General features: G+C 39.9%; 1 protein-coding gene across 1 annotated transcript in view; it reads right to left on the reverse strand.

Moving 5' to 3' along the window:
- Nucleotides 1-22,768, reverse strand: part of LOC124795683 (longitudinals lacking protein, isoforms H/M/V-like) — a 320,009-nt gene that overhangs the window by 25,188 nt on the left and 272,053 nt on the right. The window contains exon 9 of the mRNA XM_047259764.1: nt 11,097-11,285. Coding sequence (XP_047115720.1) covers nt 11,097-11,285 — 189 coding nt within the window. The remainder of the gene's footprint in view (nt 1-11,096; nt 11,286-22,768) is intronic.

Consider the following 22,768-nt stretch of genomic DNA (forward strand, 5'->3'; position numbering starts at 1 on the left):
GTGTGGTAGGTCCGCCGTTGTTTTCTATCTACATAAAAGATCTGTTGGATAGGGTGGATAGCAATGTGCGGCTGTTTGCTGATGATGCTGTGGTGTACGGGAAGGTGTCGTTGTTGAGTGACTGTAGGAGGATACAAGATGACTTGGACAGGATTTGTGACTGGTGTAAAGAATGGCAGCTAACTCTAAATATAGATAAATGTAAATTAATGCAGATGAATAGGAAAAAGAATCCTGTAATGTCTGAATTTAATGTGTAGCGCTTGACACAGTCACATCGATTAAATATTTGGGCGTAACACTGCAGAGTGATATGAAGTGGGACAAGCATGTAATGGCAGTTGTGGGGAAGGCGGATAGTCGTCTTCGGTTCATTGGTAGAATCTTGGGAAGATGTGGTTCATCTGTAAAGGAGACCACTTATAAAACACTAATACGACCTATTCTTGAGTACTGCTTGAGCGTTTGGGATCCCTATCAGGTCGGATTGAGGGAGGACATAGAAGCAATTCAGAGGCAGGCTGCTAGATTTGTTAATGGTAGGTTTGATCATCACGCAAGTGTTACGGAAATGCTTCAGGAACTCAGGTGGGAGTCTCTAGAGGAAAGGAGGTGTTCTTTTCGTGAATCACTACTGAGGAAATTTAGAGAACCAGCATTTGAGGCTGACTGCAGTACAATTTTACTGCCGCCAACTTACATTTCGTGGAAAGACCACACAGATAAGATAAGAGAGATTAGGGCTCGTACAGAGGCATATAGGCAGTCATTTTTCCCTCGTTCTGTTTGGGAGTGGAACAGGGAGAGAAGATGCTAGTTGTGGTACGAGGTACCCTCCGCCACGCACCGTATGGTGGATTGCGGAGTATGTATGTAGATGTAGATGTAGACATGTCTGTCATTTTCATCTATGAAACAGACACTTGGGCTGTGGTATCCTTTCAGTCTACTCTTAAACGTCTAATAAAAATCACAGGTATTATAACTGAAAAGTTTTCTTCATTTCTGAAAGTTTCCTCTTCTCAAAATATCTGTTATTTCTTTTAATTATCCTTGCTGTTTCCTTTCTTTTCCATTTAAACAGATTATAGTATTCAATTTTCACTGAGCATTTCCACTTTTCCCATTTTGCCCTTTGACCCTCTCTGATAAAGTCTGGTTATATATCATTCCACCATATTTTCTTTTCACTTTAATTGACTCAAATATTTTCTATGCAGCATTATTAATTCCTTATGATAATTCTTGCCAATTGGCACGTTTAGACTTGAATATTATCTGTGCATCATTATTAATTTCTTAAGATAATTCTTGCCAATTGCCATGTTGAGCTATTTTAATTTTGTCTTGATATTTCTGAAGTGATTCTTTTGTTATAGTGAGTGAGTCTGTATAATATTTTATTGTTTCTATAATTTTCTTTGTCTTTTGTTGGCTAGAATTTTAACCTTGCCAATACTCTTGCTACATTGGTAACACTGGTTCCAGTCGGATCAATAAAGTTAAGCATTGTTGGTCTGGGCTAGCACTCAAGATGGGTGACAATCCAGTCTGCTGAGTGCTGATGGCAAGCAGGGTGCACTCAGCCCTTGTGAGTCAAATTGAGAAGCTGGGCAGTAGAGGTTCCAGTCTCGTCCACTGACATATGGCCGGGGGAGCAGTGTGCTGACCACATGCCCCTCCATATCTGCATCCAGTGAAACTTGTGGGCTGAGGATGACACGGCGGCTGGTCAGTACCGTTGGGCTTTCATGGCTTGTTTGGGCAGAGTTTAGTTTAGTTTTAGAACTTTAACCTTAATTTTTATTGCTGTGGTGTAAAGAGTGTACCACATGGGCGCATCTAGAAGTTTGCAGAGTACTTATACACTTTACACTGAATGCTCTTTTTTGGTTACTCTTGCTTCCAATTGGGTGTTGCTTGAAGTAAAAAAAAAAAAAAAAAAAAAAAAAAAAAAAAAAAAAAAAAAAAAAAAAAAAAAAAAAAAAAATATTAATGCAGATACACAGAGTATATTCAGTGTGCCATAGATGAAGACTCACTTGCCACAAAAATTTCACTTTATTTCAGAATAAAATTCAATCATCAATTGAAGAGATATTTTTGTTTTGGTTTATTGGTTTTGACAAATTAATTTGTCATCTTCAGAATGTTAGTACTGCTTTAATGTGATTCATTTACTGTAAATTAGCAACATCAACTAAGTTTCTGATAATGACTGACTAATTTGTTGAAACCAGTCAGGTGAAATAAAAATATCTGTGCTACTGGAGACTGAATTTTATTCTGAAATACATACAGGATGACACACGGGAGATGGACGGTTTTGAACTGCATAGTACTGAGGGCACGGTGGTGGGGGGTGGTCGTGGTGGGGATAGTTCTGATCCACACAAGACGCCATTTCATTTACTCAGTCACTATGGAGCAGTGGGACTTGCAATGTCGAGTGTTTGTTTATGACAGTTTTGTGAAAAGTGGTGATTCTATTATTGCTACACAGCGATTGATTAGTGCGTGGTTCCGAGCTGTAACAGAGTCCTCAGATGGGTGGAAAACTTCAGATCAACTGGAAACATACTGGATAAGAAGCATCCTGGCCAGAGACGCAGAGTAACAACATCAGAAAATGTTGAAAAGGTAAGGCAAGCGGCAGTCAGACGCCCAGGACAGTCAGCTAGACATCATGCTAGTGAGTTACGAAGCAATCATGAATCGGTTAGATGAATTTTGCATAAAGAATTAAAATTCCATCCCTACAAAATGCTCATTGTCCAACAACTTAAGGAAACTGATTTTTCTGTACGTGATGACTTCGCTTGCAGAATGCAAGTGATTTTGCGATCGAATGAAAATGAAATTTTATTGATGAGCGATGAAGCTCATTTTCATTTAAACAGGACCGTGAATAAGCAAAACCTACGTTACTGGGCACCAGAGCATCAACACCTTATCCACCAGCGTCCTCTACACTCAGAAAAAGTTACAGTCTGGTTTGTTCTTGGCTCTGTTGCCATTATTGGACCTTATTTTTTTGAAGAGAATGGGGCCACAGTTACTGTTAATTCGGTTAGTTACATTCGTATGCTTGAAACATTCTCCAAACCATAACTATGAAGATGATGAATCCCTTTAAAATGCGTTTGGTTCCAGCAGCATGGGGCAACATCGCACACCGCAAACACTTCAATGACAGTTCTTAGACGCACGTTTCCTGGTCGGATTATCTCACATTTTGGGAATGTTCGTTGGCCTCCCAGGTCTCCCGACTTGTCAGTATGTGACTTTTTTTCTGTGGGGGTCCCCCCCATGAACCATGGACCTTGCCGTTGGTGGGGAGGCTTGCGTGCCTCAGCGATACAGATAGCCGTACCGTAGGAGCAACCACAACGGAGGGGTATCTGTTGAGAGGCCAGACAAACATGTGGTTCCTGAAGAGGGGCAGCAGCCTTTTCAGTAGTTGCAAGGGCAACAGTCTGGATGATTGACTGATCTGGCCTTGTAACAATAACCAAAACGGCCTTGCTGTGCTGGTACTGCGAACGGCTGAAGGCAAGGGGAAACTACAGCCATAATTTTTCCCGAGGGCATGCAGCTTTACTGTATGATTACATGATGATGGCGACCTCTTGGGTAAAATATTCCGGAGGTAAAATAGTCCCCCATTCGGATCTCCGGGCGGGGACTACTCAAGAGGATGTCGTTATCAGGAGAAAGAAAACTGGCGTTCTACGGATCGGAGCGTGGAATGTCAGATCCCTTAATCGGGCAGGTAGGTTAGAAAATTTAAAAAGGGAAATGGATAGGTTAAAGTTAGATATAGTGGGAATTAGTGAAGTTCGGTGGCAGGAGGAACAAGACTTCTGGTCAGGTGACTACAGGGTTATAAACACAAAATCAAATAGGGGTAATGCAGGAGTAGGTTTAATAATGAATAGGAAAATAGGAATGCGGGTAAGCTACTACAAACAGCATAGTGAACGCATTGTTGTGGCCAAGATGGATACGAAGCCCACACCTACTACAGTAGTACAAGTTTATATGCCAACTAGCTCTGCAGATGACGAAGAAATTGAAGAAATGTATGATGAAATAAAAGAAATTATTCAGGTAGTGAAGGGTGACTGGAATTCGAGTGTAGGAAAAGGGAGAGAAGGAAACATAGTAGGTGAATATGGATTGGGGCTAAGAAATGAAAGAGGAAGCCGCCTGGTAGAATTTTGCACAGAGCACAACATAATCATAACTAACACTTGGTTTAAGAATCATGAAAGAAGGTTGTATACATGGAAGAACCCTGGAGATACTAAAAGGTATCAGATAGATTATATAATGGTAAGACAGAGATTTAGGAACCAGGTTTTAAATTGTAAGACATTTCCAGGGGCAGATGTGGACTCTGACCACAATCTATTGGTTATGACCTGTAGATTAAAACTGAAGAAACTGCAAAAAGGTGGGAATTTAAGGAGATGGGACCTGGATAAACTAAAAGAACCAGAGGTTGTACAGAGATTCAGGGAGAGCATAAGGGAGCAATTGACAGGAATGGGGGAAAAAAATACACTAGAAGAAGAATGGGTAGCTTTGAGGGATGAAGTAGTGAAGGCAGCAGAGGATCAAGTAGGTAAAAAGATGAGGGCTAGTAGAAATCCTTGGGTAACAGAAGAAATATTGAATTTAATTGATGAAAGGAGAAAATATAAAAATGCAGTAAGTGAAGCAGGCAAAAAGGAATACAAACGTCTCAAAAATGAGATCGACAGGAAGTGCAAAATGGCTAAGCAGGGATGGCTAGAGGACAAATGTAAGGATGTAGAGGCCTATCTCACTAGGGGTAAGATAGATACCGCCTACAGGAAAATTAAAGAGACCTTTGGAGATAAGAGAACGACTTGTATGAATATCAAGAGCTCAGATGGAAATCCAGTTCTAAGCAAAGAAGGGAAAGCAGAAAGGTGGAAGGAGTATATAGAGGGTCTATACAAGGGCGATGTACTTGAGGACAATATTATGGAAATGGAAGAGGATGTAGATGAAGATGAAATGGGAGAAGACCTGAGTCGAAACAAGGCCCCCGGAGTAGACAATATTCCATTGGAACTACTGACGGCCGTGGGAGAGCCAGTCATGACAAAACTCTACCATCTGGTGAGCAAGATGTATGAAACAGGCGAAATACCCTCAGACTTCAAGAAGAGTATAATAATTCCAATCCCAAAGAAAGCAGGTGTTGACAGATGTGAAAATTACCGAACTATCAGTTTAATAAGTCACAGCTGCAAAATACTAACACGAATTCTTTACAGACGAATGGAAAAACTAGTAGAAGCCAACCTCGGGGAAGATCAGTTTGGATTCCGTAGAAACACTGGAACACGTGAGGCAATACTGACCTTACGACTTATCTTAGAAGAAAGATTAAGGAAAGGCAAACCTACGTTTCTAGCATTTGTAGACTTAGAGAAAGCTTTTGACAATGTTGACTGGAATACTCTCTTTCAAATTCTGAAGGTGGCAGGGGTAAAATACAGGGAGCGAAAGGCTATTTACAATTTGTACAGAAACCAGATGGCAGTTATAAGAGTCGAGGGACATGAAAGGGAGGCAGTGGTTGGGAGGGGAGTGAGACAGGGTTGTGGCCTCTCCCCGATGTTCAATCTGTATATTGAGCAAGCAGTAAAGGAAATAAAAGAAAAATTCGGAGTAGGTATTAAAATTCATGGAGAAGAAATAAAAACTTTGAGGCTCGCCGATGACATTGTAATTGTGTCAGAGACAGCAAAGGACTTGGAAGAGCAGTTGAATGGAATGGACAGTGTCTTGAAAGGAGGATATAAGATGAACATCAACAAAAGCAAAACAAGGATAATGGAATGTAGTCTAATTAAGTTGGGTGATGCTGAGGGAGTTAGATTAGGAAATGAGGCACTTAAAGTAGTAAAGGAGTTTTGCTATTTGGGGAGCAAAATAACTGATGATGGTCGAAGTAGAGAGGATATAAAATGTAGTCTGGCAATGGCAAGGAAAGCGTTTCTGAAGAAGAGAAATTTGTTAACATCCAGTATTGATTTAAGTGTCAGGAAGTCATTTCTGAAAGTATTCGTATTGAGTGTAGCCATGTATGGAAGTGAAACATGGACGATAAGTAGTTTGGACAAGAAGAGAATAGAAGCTTTCGAAATGTGGTGCTACAGAAGAATGCTGAAGATTAGATGGGTAGATCACATAACTAATGAGGAAGTATTGAATAGGATTGGGGAGAAGAGAAGTTTGTGGCACAACTTGACCAGAAGAAGGGATCGGTTGGTAGGACATGTTCTGAGGCATCAAGGGATCACCAATTTAGTATTGGAGGGCAGCGTGGAGGGTAAAAATCGTAGAGGGAGACCAAGAGATGAATACACTAAGCAGATTCAGAAGGATGTAGGTTGCAGTAGGTACTGGGAGATGAAAAAGCTTGCACAGGATAGAGTAGCATGGAGAGCTGCATCAAACCAGTCTCAGGACTGAAGACCACAACAACAACAACATACCTTAAGAACTCTGTCTATAACCACAAACCACGAAATTTGGATGAGTTGAAGAATGCAATCATTCAAGAAATTGCGGCCATCCCTGCAGAGATTTTAGTCCATGTGATGGAGGATTTTGAGAAGAGACTTGAGTCCTGCATTCAAAATGATGGACATCACCTTGACGATATTATTTTTTCACAAATAACTTTGTTAACTAAAATGGAAAATAATGAGCTTTGATTTTGTGTAAATAAACATGCATTAATTTTAAAGTTGGCTGAGTATTATTTCATTAAAAACCGTCTGTCTCCCGTGTGTCACCCTGTACTATAGTTGCTGAAAAATAACAATTATGAATAAAATAATAATGCCAATTTATGTCTGAGAGCTTGCACTGTGAATTACCATGAGTAAAAAAAAAACATTTCATTGTCTGGTACATGGACTGGTACCAAAACACAATTTATGGCATTTTATATACATATTATAGGACTGATGTCTAGTGATATGGTGATCCCCACACTGTTCTGTGAGCTTTTGGTTTCAAATCACACTTTTCACACAGCAGAATGTGTGTGTGTATGTGTTTTGTGGAAAGCAGTGCACTGTTTCCAGTTGCGTTATAAAGCTGGAGACACAGTCAGTTACTCAGTTGAACTTGAATATGGATAGGAAATGAAGCTAACAAACTATTAAACAATGGAAACCCCAGGTTGGAGTATAAACAATATTAGGAAAAGGATAGATTGCTACTCACCTTAAAGATGATGTGCTAAGCTGCGGACAGGCACAAGGACAAGACTGTTACACATTACAGCTTTGGCCCAAAGCCTTCCCCAGCAAAGAAAACATGCTCACATTCACACAAGCAAGCACACGTCATGCACACATGCTCATTAACACTGGCAGCTCTGACTGGAATGCGACTGTCACGTGAATAGTAATCTGGAGTGGGTCAGGGAGGAGGGAGGCACAACATGCAGCTGGATTAACATGCTTGATTTCAATGGCTGCTTCACAATCTGGGCCATCTACGAGAGTTACCGTCCACCATCAGCTTTTCCGTACAACACAAATGAGTGTTACCCTTACAACAAATTCTGCACTTTCAAAATTATCCTGGTCTCAACCTATGGTAACACACACCTTCACAGTTTCTGTCTCCTCCGTCATATCACCTCCTTCCTTTTCATGTCCCCTGCACCTGCCTATCCTTTCCCCTTCCATGCTCCTCTCCTTTTCCATTCCTGTTCTTTTTTCCTCCCACACCCCTGGCAGTTTCTAGTCCCTGCATGTCCCACCAGACAGCACTCTTCTCTAACCCTCACCTGTACCTTCCTGTCCCTCCTCCTTCCCCACCCCACTCCAGATTGTTATTCATATGACAGTTAAATTCTGGTCAGAGCTGCCAGTGATAGCACTCGTGAAGTGTGTTTGCTTTTGTGAATACGTATACGTGTGTGTTTGTTTGTATGTGTGTGTGTGTGTATTATCTTTATCGTGAGTAGGAATCTATCTTTTCCAACAAAATATTGTTATCATTCACAGACAGAGTTCTGGTAACAATACATTGATTAGAGCTTCACTCAGATGTACTTACAAATCAGCTCTATTCAGAAGAAGATACTAAAATAACAACACTATGGCATATGTACAATTATTTCACAAAGGAAAAAATGGAGGACAAAGAAACAATTCTTTATGCGGCTACTGCAAACAGAATTTCATTGCAAATATGAAAGCAACTGTATCAGACAATGGCAACTCATATGTGCTTACTCAAATTTCATGGAAAGCAGCACAGATGGAATACATTTAGTGTTTATAGTATTCAAATACATTTTGATTTTATTTTAAACACCTTGGTCCATAGGACCAAATTTAGGAGCAAATCACCAAAACAATTTAACACAGGAATTCACTTAATTTTTTCCAGTACTCCCCAACACAATAGGAGGAGTCAGTCATAAGAAAATTGTTTGGTTTGGCTTGAAAGTGCTTTTCAATTCTAATGGTAACATACTCAAAATGGATGTAGGAGAGTACTGCCTGCATGTCTGCATGACACTTTAGGAGGTGTGATGCAAATGCAGAATGAATTTCTGTATAGTATTAATTGAGTGAAGACTGCTAATTCTTGGGAACAAGCGCATATAGTTAACAATAAATGACATCAAAGATAATACATACTGAGAGGCCAATGTCAGAATTACCAGATGCCTGAACATGGGTTGACAAGAGGTTCACAAACTTACACCACACATGGCTCTAATTGCTCACTCTTCAGTCGAAAACATCCTTTATGAATGGGAAGAGTGACCCCCGAATGTAATGCTATTTGTCATAAGTGAATGAAAACAAGTGAAGTAGACTAATTTCCTTGTTACACTATCTTTTATTGAAGGTACTGTTATAACAGAAAGTTTTTGAAGAAGATGCTGAACATGACTTTCAATGACAGCTTACCATATACCTGAACATCTAGAAACAATGTAAGGAAAAGATAGATTGACACTTACCGTAAATATGATACGTTAAGTTGCAGACAGAAACACAAAAAAACACTTATGCATTAGCTTCTGGCCACAGCCTCTGTCAGAAAGGGAAAACACACACACACACACACACACACACACACACACACACACACACACACACACACAAGCAAACTCACCTCGCGCATACGACGTGTGTATGAGGTATGCGTTTGTTGCGTGAATGAATATGTGTGTGTGTGTGTGTGTGTGTGTGTGTGTGTGTGTGTGTGTGTGTGTGTGTATACCCTTTCCTGATGAAGGCTGTGGGCAAAAGGTAATGTGTAAGTGTCTTTTTGCTGTTCCTCTCTGCAATGTAACATGTCACATTTAATGTGGCAATCTATCTTTTCCTTATACTGTTGATATTCCAACCCGGAGTTTCCACTGTTTGAACAGCAAGAAATATGGGTTGTTCAGACTCACTTATCATATGCTCATTCTGTGTAATCAAAATGTCAGTTTTAATTGAATTGTGTGTTAGAAACTGTAAAATTTGAGCCTTATTGCACTATTTGATACATGGCTATGTTGCACTCGAAATCATTCACTATCAAGCTGGTGTCATCAGCAAAGAGAAATATTTTAGAATTACTTGTCATATTAGAAGGCATATCATCATATGTATAAAAAAACTGCACTGGTCCCAGCACTGATCCTCAGTACCCCCCCCCCCCCCCCCTCCAACTTAACAGTGCATCATAGCTGCCGTCACTACTGTGGAGAACAGTTCTTACAGTATGAGATGAACCAATTATGAGCTATTACTCTTCTTCCATAATACTTCAACTTCTGCAGTAATATTTTGTGATCGATACAATCAAACACCTTAATTAAATCAAACAAGCCATCTGACGTTCACAATTTTTTTTGCAATCTATCCAGTTCATCACAGAGAAGAGAGACCAAACTGAATGTCTGACAACAAATTATGTGAACTGAAATAATCATTACCCACATTATACAGTCTTTCCAAAAATTTTAGCAAATACTGATGGCTTAGAAATATATCTACAATTGTCTACATTATCCTTTTTTTATAAAGCAGTTCCTCACTTTAATTGTTCAGGAAACTGATCATTTTGGAAAGGCAAAATTACAAATTAGTCACATTTCTGGACTAAAACATGCAGCACGGTGCTCTAGTATTTTGTCAGCTACCCCATCATATTCATGGGAGTCCTTCGTCTTTGGCAATTTAATTACTGACTCAGTTTCCCCCTTGTCAAAATCACAAAGGTGTATTTCAGATGGCAGTCTTATAAAGCCAGTTTCTAAGAGAGTTATACGATTACCTGTATTTAATTCTGCTGCTATATTGAGAAACTGATTGTTAAATACCATACATGTATCTGACCTACCAGTAACAGAAACAAATTTTTTACTTTATACTGTCTTTGTATCCTTGACCTTGAACTGTGTGGCACATACTTCTTTCATGAATGAACATATGGTTTTAATTTTATTTAGAATTAGTTATCCTATTTGCATACCACTTGCTGTTTGTCTTCCTAATAACATGTTTGAACACCTTAAAGTATAGTTTGTAAAGGGTTACCGCAATTTCTAATGTTTTGATATAATTTCCACTTTGCTCTACATAAGATCCGTATGCCACTAGTCAGCCACCTATGTTCCCTGTTAGTACTAGTACACTGTTTTAACCATATTAAAGGAAAATAACTTTCAAAAACCACGAGAAATGTGTTAAGGAAAGCATTATATTTATCATCTATGTTATCAGTATTCTAAACATCCTGCCACTCTTGCTCTTTACTGATATTTAAAAAAGCCTCTGTTGCCATCAGAGCATAAAAAAATAGTTCTACAGAACTCTGCATAATTTACATTAAACTGCGAATGGACAACTGCGCGGCCAGACAACATACGCAAAATCTCTAAGTATGAGTAATTTTTCAAGTGTCAATTGACGACTATAAATTCTACCTCACAAATATCCTGAAACTGAGGTAGCCTTCCCCCCCCCACCCCCCCTCCCCACTATTCCTACATTAAGGGAGAAAAATTGTTGCACAAAAAGCACCTGTGGTGATGAAGATGCTCTGCGCAATTCATCAGTGCGGACTCGCAGTCCTGTAGGTGCATTCTTAGCATCCTGATGGGGTGTGGCCTGCTGAGATAATGGGGCAGAGCTGGCAGCAGTACTTGCAGCAGGATGCTCCACAGACATAGGTGAATGCTGATGTGTTGCTGGACCTCCCATTACCACCACCTGCATACATAACAAGATAAAATATTATCGACTGAGACTGTCCATTGTGGGAAGTAATAAAACCAGATCTCCTTCATTCTCCTTTCAACTCCTCTTCTTTCCTGTCATGGTTGCTTTTTATTTATGCCTTCTGAAATAGATTTTGTTATTCATTATCTTCCTCAATAGTACATGATCATTAATAAATATTAATCACTGCTCATTAACAACAATACAAATGACATTATAATAGAATGTTGTAAAAGAAATTTGCAACCTGAAAATTTTATTTGCAATAAATAAGAACTAGATGATGCACTCAAAGACTAAGTAATTACACTAGTATATCATATAAATATTTTATGTTGTTAATTCCACTAACTAACTTCAGGGATTGAGGAATTCCCAGCCATTTACAGAAGCAAAAAAGGTCAATGAATTAAGTTAGCATTCAGTATCCACCAAGAGGTATTTAAAAAGTACCAGAAATCAGAAGAAATTGCGCTGAATAATAACAATCAAACATACATGTCACTGCATAAAATACAAGTGTAGAATATCAATAATGATTCCTAACAAGTTCTTTGGAGAATTTCTAACATGTTGTCTATGAAATTTACATTTACACATTACTTCTTCTTCAATTCACTCTAATATCTTTGATATCCTGGAGTTTAGACACACATGATATTTCAAGGATTATGTTGAAATTTTGGTCAGCTGTCTTGAAAAGATTACTATTTCAGTTTTGTGAGCAACTGAGATGCAAGAAAAAGCTGTAACTGTTTAAATACAGTAGAAAAATTCTGATAGAAGTAAATGAGTTAGGAGTACATGTGACCACTCTCCAAATTGCGGAAGCCTCAACTGTCAATAGGCAAACACAAAAGAGAAATAAAACTTGCTACCTTTCAGAATAAATCCTACACTTGTCTGGATTAGTGGCTAGGGGTGGGTAGCTAGCAGCTCGGGTGGAGGCAGCAGTTTTGCTGGCTAGGATTGCAGACTGGCATGTGCACAGGCTAGTCAGTGGGGTGAAGTGCATGATCAAGGCGACATCCATTAGTAGGGGGACAAGAGAACAGAGGAAGGGAAAACTGTTGGGTGGAAGGTGTGGGTCATGAGAGATTGAGACCAAGAGGGCTATGGGAGCAAAGGATGTGTTGTGAGAATAACTCCTATCCACATAGTTCAGAAAAGCTGGTGGTGGAAGGAAGGATCCAGATAGTTTGGGTTGTGAAGCAGCCATTGAAATTGAGCATGTTGTGCCACTGGGTGGCCAATTTTGTTCTTGGTCACAGTTTGGCAGTTTTCATTCATTCCTGTGGACAACTGGTTGGTTGTCACAAAAAGCTTCGTATGTTTGTATGACAACCAAACAGCTGTCCACAAGAATGAGTGGTCACCACCAAACTGCACCCAAGAACAATGTTGACCACCCAATGGCACAACCTACAGCTGAGCACAATGTAAAATTTCAATGGCTGCTTCACAACCCGAGTCACCTGTATCCTTCTTTCATCACCAGGTTTCCTGAACTATGAAGTTGGGAGTTACCCTTGCAACATATCCTTTACTCCTGTAACACTCCTGGCTTCAGTCTCTGTTAATCAATGGTCGAAAACAGTCATCAATGTTGTTTGTTTGTTGTGGTCTTCAGTCCTGAGACTGGTTTGATGCAGCTCTCCATGCTACCCTATCCTGTGCAAGGTTCTTCATCTCCCAGTACTTACTGCATCCTACATCCTTCTGAATCCGCTTAGTGTATTCATCTCTTGGTCTCCCTCTACAATTTTTACCCTCCACGCTGCCCTCCAATACTACATTGGTGATCCCTTGATGCCTCAGAACATGTCCTACCAACCGATCCCTTCTTCTAGTCAAGTTGTGCCACAAGCTCCTCTTTTCCCCAATTCTATTCAATACCTCCTCATTAGTTATGTGATCAAACCATCTAATCTTCAGCATTCTTCTGTAGCACCACATTTCGAAAGCTTCTATTCTCTTCTTGTCTAAGCTGTTTATCGTCCACGTTTCACTTCCATACATGGCTACACTCCATACAAATACTTTCAGAAATGGCTTCCTGACACTTCAATCAATACTCGATGTTAACAAATTTCTCTTCTTAAGAAACGCTTTCCTTGCCATTGCCAGTCTACATTTTATATCCTCTCTACTTCGACCATCATCAGTTATTTTGCTCCCCAAATAGCAAAACTCCTTTACTACTTTAAGTGTCTCATTTCCTAATCTAATTCCCTCAGCATCACCCGACTTAATTCGACTACATTCCATTATCCTCGTTTTGCTTTTGTTGATGTTCATCTTATACCCTCCTTTCAAGACACTGTCCATTCCGTTCAACTGCTCTTCCAAGTCCTTTGTTGTCTCTGACAGAATTACAATGTCATCGGCGAACCTCAAAGTTTTTATTTCTTCTCCATGGATTTTAATACCTACTCCGAATTTTTCTTTTGTTTCCTTTATTGCTTGCTCAATATACAGATTGAATAACATCGGGGATAGGCTACAACCCTGTCTCACTCCCTTCCCAACCACTGCTTCCCTTTCATACCCCTCGACTCTTATAACTGCCATCTGGTTTCTGTACAAATTGTAAATAGCCTTTCGCTCTCTGTATTTTATCCCTGCCATCTTCAGAATTTGAAAGAGAGTATTCCAATCAACATTGTCAAAAGCTTTCTCTAAGTCTACAAATGCTAGAAACGTAGGTTTGCCTTTCCTTAATCTTTCTTCTAAGATAAGTCGTAGGGTCAGTATTGCCTCACGTGTTCCAACATTTCTACGGAATCCAAACTGATCTTCCCCGAGGTCGGCTTCTATCAGTTTTTCCATTTGTCTGTAAATAATTCGTGTTAGTATTTTGCAGCTGTGACTTATTAAACTGATAGTTCGGTAATTTTCACATCTGTCAACGCCTGCTTTCTTTGGGATTGGGATTATTATATTCTTCTTGAAGTCTGAGGGTATTTCGCCTGTCTCATACATCTTGCTCACCAGATGGTAGAGTTTTGTCAGGACTGGCTCTCCCAAGGTTGTCAGTAGTTCTAATGGAATGTTGTCTACTCCGGGGGCCTTGTTTCGACTCAGGTCTTTCAGTGCTCTGTCAAACTCTTCACGCAATATCATATCTCCCATTTCACCTTCATCTACATCCTCTTCCATTTCCATAATATTGTCCTCAAGTACATCGCCCTTGTATAGGCCCTCTATATACTCCTTCCACCTTTCTGCTTTCCCTTCTTTGCTTAGAACTGGGTTTCCATCAAAGCTCTTGATATTCATGCAAGTGGTTCTCCTTTCTCCAAAGGTCTCTTTAATTTTCCTGTAGGCAGTATCTATCTTACCCTAGTGAGATAAGCCTCTACATCCTTACATTTGTCCTCTAGCCATCCCTGCTTAGCCATTTTGCACTTCCTGTCAATATCATTTTTGAGACGTTTGTATTCCTTTTTGCCTGCTTCAGGCAAGTCATCAATGTCTCACGATAATTAAGTCCATTTCATGGTCACAGTACACTAAACATTCGCCAGCACAAAATAGTTCAGAATTCAACCTGATGATTTATGACTTAACACACATGATACAAAGAATATTAGCTAATGTTAGTCTATTCTCAGTTCCACAAATCAAGTGGCAAAAGATAGAGTCCGACTCTGGAGCACATTCAAATCTTTTGAAATATAAATCCCTTCATAAGTTAAAGTATGGTAGTGGTCATTCACTGCCAACAATCAATCACATCCACAATCAAAAACTACTCGTTACCACAGGCAGGTCTGTCCCTTTTCAGAACTCAAGTAAAAGTGTCTAGAATCACTCGAAAAGCCCCATCTTCACAAGACTCCAGCAGTGTTCCACCACTGTCCAACTGTCACTGGCTGAAGGCCATAAACCCCAGGTTCAACCTGACCACTTCCTGGACTAAACTAATGTGTTACAACAAAATTTAAATAAATAATGTAGGAAAAGATAGATTGCTATCTATCATACAGATGATACGTCAAGTTGCAGACGGGCATGATTGAAAGGCATTCAAATACAGCTTTCGGCCACAAACTTCATCAGTAAACACACACACACACACACACACACACACACACACACACACACACACACAGCAGCATCTCGGGCCAGAATCAGAATGCAACATCACATGAGATACAAGCAGCAGTCTGGAGGGGGTGGGGATGGGAAAGGGGAAGTAGTTTACGGCTGGGGGGAGAGACGAACAGTATCTGGTGGAGTGTGCAGGGACTAGACTGCAAACAGGCACAGTGTCAGGAGGTTGTCGGGCAGGAAGGTGGGGAAAAAAGGAACAAAAAAGGAGAGGAGTGGGGAAAGATGGGTGGATGCATTGGCAGAGGGCTGCAAATAAACAGGATGGGAGATGAGAATGGGGAGGAGGTGATAGGACAGAGGGAGTGGAAACTGTTGGGTGGAGGGGATGGCGACAATATCTTACTGTTGGTTGAGGCTGGTATAATTATGGGAATGGAGAATGTGTTGTAAGTGTAACTTCACTCTGCGCAGTTCACAAAAGCTGGTGGTGGAGGGAAGGATTCAGATGGCTAGATGTTGACCACCTCCTCTCTGGTGGCCCTCCTCTATCCACTTTAAATCCACCAACCACGAACAGTACCTGCATTCTGACAACTGTCATCCCTTGCTCAGTATGCTAAGGGCCTCACAAAGGCCTTCACAGGCAGGCTCTATCCCCAGACGTAGTCTGCAAACAGATCTCCTGTGCCATTTCCCCACACAGCCCCAACCCTCCCACCATCACCGAAAACCAGCCACAAAGGAGTATCTCCTTTGTCACCCTGGCTGTGCCCTGAAATGAGCTACATCCTACCCGAGATAATTCCCAATCCTCCTAGAGTGGTGTTTCATCACACACTCAACCTCCACATCTTAGTCCACCCCTAAGCTACTCCCAATCCCAACCCCTTGCCACAAGATTCATATCCCTGTGGAAGACCAAGTCGCAAAACCTACGCAATCCACCCACCCAGAACTTCCTATTCCAGTCCTGACGCTACTACCTCAGAGGTCAGGCCACCAGGGAAAGCAGACATGTCATTTACCAACTCTGTTGCAATCACTGCACAGTATTTTACATTGGTATGACTACCAAGCTGCTGTACACCAGAATGAATGGCCACCGCCAAACTGAGGCCAAGAGCAAAGTAGACCCCTTCTGGTGCAACATGCAGCTAAACATAACACACTTGACTTCAACGGCTGCTTCAGTACCCGAGTCATCTGGAACCTTCCCTCCACCACCAGATTTTCTGAACTGCGCACATGGGAGTTACCCTTGCAACACATTCTCCACTCCCGTAATTACCCCGGCTTCAACCTATGGTAACGTACTGTCACCACACCCTCCACTCAACAGTTTCCACCCCCTCTGTCCTATCATCTCTTCCCCATTCTCATCTCCCACCCTGTTTATTTTCAGCCCTCTGCCAATGCATCCACCTGACACTGCACCTGCTGGCAGTCTAGTACCTGCACACTCCACTAGACAGTGTTCATCTCTCTCTTGACCCATACACTACTATCCCTTCCCCTTCCCCACCCCCTCCAGATTGCCGCTTGCATCCCACATGATGTCGCATTCTGGCCCAAGATGCTGGAGTTGCCGATCGTGTGCGCGTGAGGTACACTTGCTTGTCTGAGTGTTTGTGTGTGTGTGTGTGTAACTTAATGACAAAGGCTGTGGCCGAAAGCTATATGTGAGTGTCTTCTAATAGTGCCTGTCTGCAACTTGACGCGTCAGCATTATGGTAAGTAGCAGTCTATCTTGCTGATATTCCTACTTGGAGTTTCCATTGTTTAATATTTAAATAAAGAAAAGTTACAAGCATTCTGTTACACTCAGGTAAATTACAATAATTATAAATAAAGTGAGCCAGTATTCTTGTGGAAGTGCATGCATTTAATGACTACAGGTTATTGCTAAATATTATTTAAACAATTATTTATGCGTTCTTAACAAAAGCATCTTTTGGTACTCTTTTCAATTGTGGTGTCTGCTAACACACGACTGACTAGTTTTAAATTACCACAGTTTTTAATAGAACTTGCAATCAACATTTAAAAAGTGCCTGGCAAAATACTACACTTCCAGTAAATAAATACACAAGCATAAAAAAATATAAGATACTGGTGCATGTATTCATTTGCTGTGTAAATGTGGAGAATAAGATGTTCTGATAAACATTTGCATAATGCAAGCAATATAGGAGACATCATAAATCAACAAATAAAATAAATACAGATACATAGCTTTCAGGGGTGATAGATCTAGTACAATGCTATTACCTGAGGTACAGTTTGTTGAACTCACATGAAATGTTTAAAAGTTTTTAGTTTAGAGTTTCATTGTGAAAATGTTTACTCACTGTGAAATAATATTAACTTCTGTCTTAAAGATGATGAACTGTTGTGTCATTGGATGCACTTCATTTATCTGGGATGGTCGCCGTATTCAGATCTGCATTAATATTTGATGGGAGTTATTGATGAATCTCAAAGAGCTGTAACTTAGCCATCTTTCAGAGTGTCTGACATTCTGTCAATTCCTCGAACATATTCTTCAAAAAGGCAATGTGAGCATCAGCTGTCCAAATTACCAGGTCTGTGATTTACCCATTTCTGGCAACGGGCTCTATATATCTGCATCTGAGCTCACCTCACGTGGAAACAGTTATCTAGCCAGGCTGGCTATGGTGCATCCTATGCCCTGGACTGACTAGCATTCAGCCGTGCAATGAATTCACCTCTCCTCAATACCAGGCCTAGGTGCACGAATAACTCGCCCACATACCCCTAACGTTACACCCCAATAATTTCTCTTTTCCCTGTCCTGTCACACCCTCCCAATCCTCATCATCTTCACGGTGTGCTGCACCCCACCGGCTTGGCATCCATGCATCACATGCTTAGCCCGTGCACCTGTCATCCCTCCCTCTCGGATTCCAAGTCAGCAAAACTGCTGCCAACCCCACCAACCACTAGCTACCCACCTCAACCTCTCTTCCTGCCTCCAGCCTCTCTCTTCCTCTACCCACCCCATCTGTCACAACCCCCACCTCACCCTAGTCCACATGCTGAAATCCAATCAGCACTTTGTGTCCACTCAGAATAATGTCCGAAAGCTAGCAAGTTTTCTATCCCTTTGTGTGTGTCTATTGGTGACTTAGCGTTTCTACTATTTGGTAAATGGTATCCTTTGCTCATAAATTACTTACATGTAACCATTTAAAATAGCTCATTGTACTTCAGTTGGTAAGTAGACATATACTTGTATATCTTTCAAGTTGTAATGATTGCTGAAGTGGATTTTGACCCATTGTAGGAGGCTGAATGGTTTACCATCTGGCTTTCATGGTTAAACTATTGTACAAAATTGTTGCATATTATACAGTGATGCTATGTGCAATTTTTCACTTGTGAATGACTTAAAGGTTGAAAGTGGCCAACAGCACATAAAAATAAATATATGATCAAGAGAAGATAATGTTTTCATTTTAACATTGTACTGAGGTTTTGTAACCACTTGTAAAGTAAATACACAGCAAAATTCTTCTTTCTTCTACTTCCTTCACTGTAATTCTGTGACATATTTATTTATCATAAAAAATCAATATAATGTGAACTGTGAGTTATATTGTCATAATGTAAGACATAAAAATAATTTCTGTATAGGCCCATCCTTTCTTCCCTAGTGTTCTAATAGGGTTTTGGATTTTGGTACAAAGATCTTCAAGAAGCTATCAGCAGATGTAATAAAATCCATTTGGAATCTCTGTATACTGAAACAAACTTGAAATCCTTATCAGACACACCTTTTACAATCAATTTGATTATATAGACTGAAGATTGAATATTTTTGAAAACAGCAGATGAGTAACAATGAACAAAACTACTGTTAACAAGTCATTATTCTAACAACTTTCGAAATGTCAGAGGAGCTTCAAGGGAATAAAAGTGAGAGTGTAGAAGAGGAGTAAGGTCCTTCTATCATGAACCATGAGGTGTAACGTGTAGTTCGTCCAAGGGTATATGTTCCCCCTATTCCTCAATGTTAGAAAAAAGATGATTGTGTAAAAGCATAAGTAGCTTAGTTGTGGGTGTGAGAACCTAACTCTTCAAGGGTGTTATAATCTGTGGGTAAAGTCCATGAAATGGGATGCATACGGAATGTCTACAAGGAATGACAGCATCCTAGCAGACCTACTTGCTGTGCAGGCATGTAATTGTGCTGTGTTGTCACTACCTGGAGGTGTTTTGGATGTCTCAGAGAAAAAGAGCTAGCAACGGTTGTAAAAACGAAAGAGGATAGAAAAACGATTTATTCATTGATTGTTTAACTGAACTTTGGTCATTAGACATGAAAAAAATATATTTAAATATGTGTTGATATAATGACTTGCTAATTCAAGATCTGTTACAGTATATTGTAAAATTGTTCAAGATGATTTAAAATACAACAGCTCTGTGAGAGAATGTTGAGCTACAATTTTGTAGCTACTGGACAGATTCAGAACACTCTTACACTCTTCATACCAACTGCATCAGAGAAGAGTCACACACGATAATCAGTGGCCTTGATTAGCAAGTGCATGACATTGAGAAATCATCAAAGGTGACCATAACTGAGAAGAATTCCAGACATATCTTGTGCAGGCTACTAAAAGGTGACAGAAACTTAACACCCTTATTACCATTAATATTATACATTGCAAGGAGAAAGAATGCAACAAGGAATTTCAACAGGCACTTCAAACACTTACAGATGGAAAGATAATAGGTGTTGATGAGACCCTTGCAGAAATGCTAAAAACATTAGGTACAGAAATGCACAAAAACTCTTTAAATTAATTAATTAATGCTACAGAAATGATGCTTATCAATTGGCTCTAACTAAAAATAAATAAATACATAAATAAAGGCAATCCACCTACATAACAGTAAAAGGATCATATCTAGTGCAGGAAGAAGAGAAACAATTACAGCCTTACATGTGCTGCTGGAAAGAAAACTAGAAGCCAACTTATGGATGTATCCCATTTTTATGGATATGGCAAATGCCTTCTAAAATGTGAATTAGAAACTGCTTTTTTCACTATGAAGGGAAATGAATAAGACTGGAAGCATAGAAGAAGGGTTTACGAATTGTGCAAAAAAATATAAACAGATTAGAAAAAAAGGATAAAATAAATAAGCAGTGTGGCAGGCTTGTTATACTGAAGAAGCTAAACAAACCATAAAATAGAAAACAAACGATATCACATTCAAGAATCAAAAAATATACTGTATCAAATTGAACAAAATGTTGCACATGCTGTCAGAAGCACTAAGATACTGAGAGTAAACAAGAAGAAAATTAAAGTAATGGTAATTTAGAAAAGGTTACACAGAAATTAAGGTTGATAGCACAACTAAACATAACAACACAGGAATATGGAAATCCTGGACAAAATTGTTTGTAATGAACTGCATTTCTCTACAGATGTTTAAACACTCTGGAGACAAGCAACATAGCTCCTACACTGCGTGGATCATACTCCAAAAAGACAGGCATGATAGATCCAATGTCGACTATACTAGGGTAGCCTGTGCCGCTGTAGTAGCCACATTGCTACAGTGGTGTAGTTGTTAGCACATCTGCCCATAAGCAAGAGGAGACAAATTTCAATTCATTGATTTAGCTTCTATCCTTATCAAAAATAAAGTTGAGACTCATATGTCTTCAGGAAAATGTAATTTCATCAGATGAATAGGTCACCTATGCCTGAGGTATAAGCAGGACTTCCCCTTATGTGCAAAGCTGGGGTGCTATTCCAATGTCAGAGCACCTCGGCAATACTGACAGGTAGTCTGTACAGCTGTGGTAACTACAGTGTTATGTTATGATGGTGTATTGGTTAGCAAATCACTGTAGTATGCAGGAGACCCGGGCTCAAGTCCCAGCTGTGGCTCAAATTGATTCAGTTTTTATCCTTATTGAAAACAAGGTTGAGACTCATACGTCTCCCAGAAAATATAATTCCATCAGATCAATAGATCACCTAGATCTAAAGTACAGGAAGGATTTCCCCATTATATACAAAGCTAGGATGCTATACCAATGTTGGAGATCCTTGGCAATGCTGACGATTTAAGAAGGGGAAAATGGACTGAAGTTGTGAATTGAATTTTGTGTTAGGGAGGGATTGGAACAGGGTAGTCCATGCACCTGTGGCTACCACAATGCTACGATGATGTAGTGCTTAGCACATCTAATGATGTAGTGCTTAGCACATCTGCCTAGTATGCACAGCCAGCACGGTAGCTCAGCGTGTTTGATCAAGGGTTAGCTGCCCTCTGTAATAAAAAACTGAGTGAACAGGTCAACTAAGAACTTGAACGGGTGTCATGGGACGTCCGCTCTGAACAAACGCAATGAACAATGACGAACGAAATGAGATTTATCGACAAACTGAAACGGGTGTCTTGTGACGTCCGCCCTGAGCAGATACAAAGAACGAAGATGAACAAAATGAGATTAAGAAGAAAAAAGTGTGCACGAGACCTGGGTTCAAGTCCCAGCCATAACAGAAAATTTTAATTCGTTGCTTCAGCTTCTATGCTTGTCGAAGATAAAGTTGAGAATGTCTCCCGGGAAATATAATTCCATCTACAAATGTTAGTCTAATGTCTGTCCTCTGCATAAAGGTACTCTATGATGCTTGTTGCACTACCATGAAAAAACAAAGATGGCAGAACTTGTCACTCATACTGATGGAAAAAGAATACAGACAACACTGAGTGTTACTTGCTTTGTGGCATTTACATTCCCCCTCTTGCCATTCACTGTCCCCCACAAGGTCACACTCAGAGTAAAGGGCATTGTTTGTTGTCTGCTACATGCTTTGTATTTATTTTCAAGAAGGCCTTACAGTACAGTGCTGAAAAAAAGAAAAAAGGTAGCTAATGATCCAACTACCCAGAAGCTGGAAAAAAAAGAACTTTATACAGATAAAGCCATTTGTTGTTTATGGAATGGAAAGACACTGGGAATGCATTTCTTCTGATGATGAAACAAAAAATGACTGCATCCAATGTCAATGTAAGAACAAAATTAAGAATGACGCAAAAAATGAAACCTGCCCATATTTTGGATTATAATAAAGACAGGGCTGGTGTGGATCACAGCAACCAGCTTTTGAGAAGAAGGAAAATAAAGTGGTGGAAGAAAGCTTTTTTCCCATTTTCATGATAATGATTGTAAATTTGTATGTTTTAAGCAAAAGGTGATGCCTACTAGCTAAAATCTTATTAAATTCTTTACTGAATTGGCAGTGACTTTGTTAAACAGAAGGGGGTCAGGCTGAATCAATTTCTATTCAAAATAGTTCAACTGTAAACAGACTCAGTGGAAGACATATTCCTAAACAGATTCCAGCAGCAGAAATGTTAAAATGGCC

This window comes from Schistocerca piceifrons, chromosome 4, assembly GCF_021461385.2.
Source record: "Schistocerca piceifrons isolate TAMUIC-IGC-003096 chromosome 4, iqSchPice1.1, whole genome shotgun sequence".
Lineage (NCBI taxonomy): Eukaryota > Metazoa > Arthropoda > Insecta > Orthoptera > Acrididae > Schistocerca > Schistocerca piceifrons.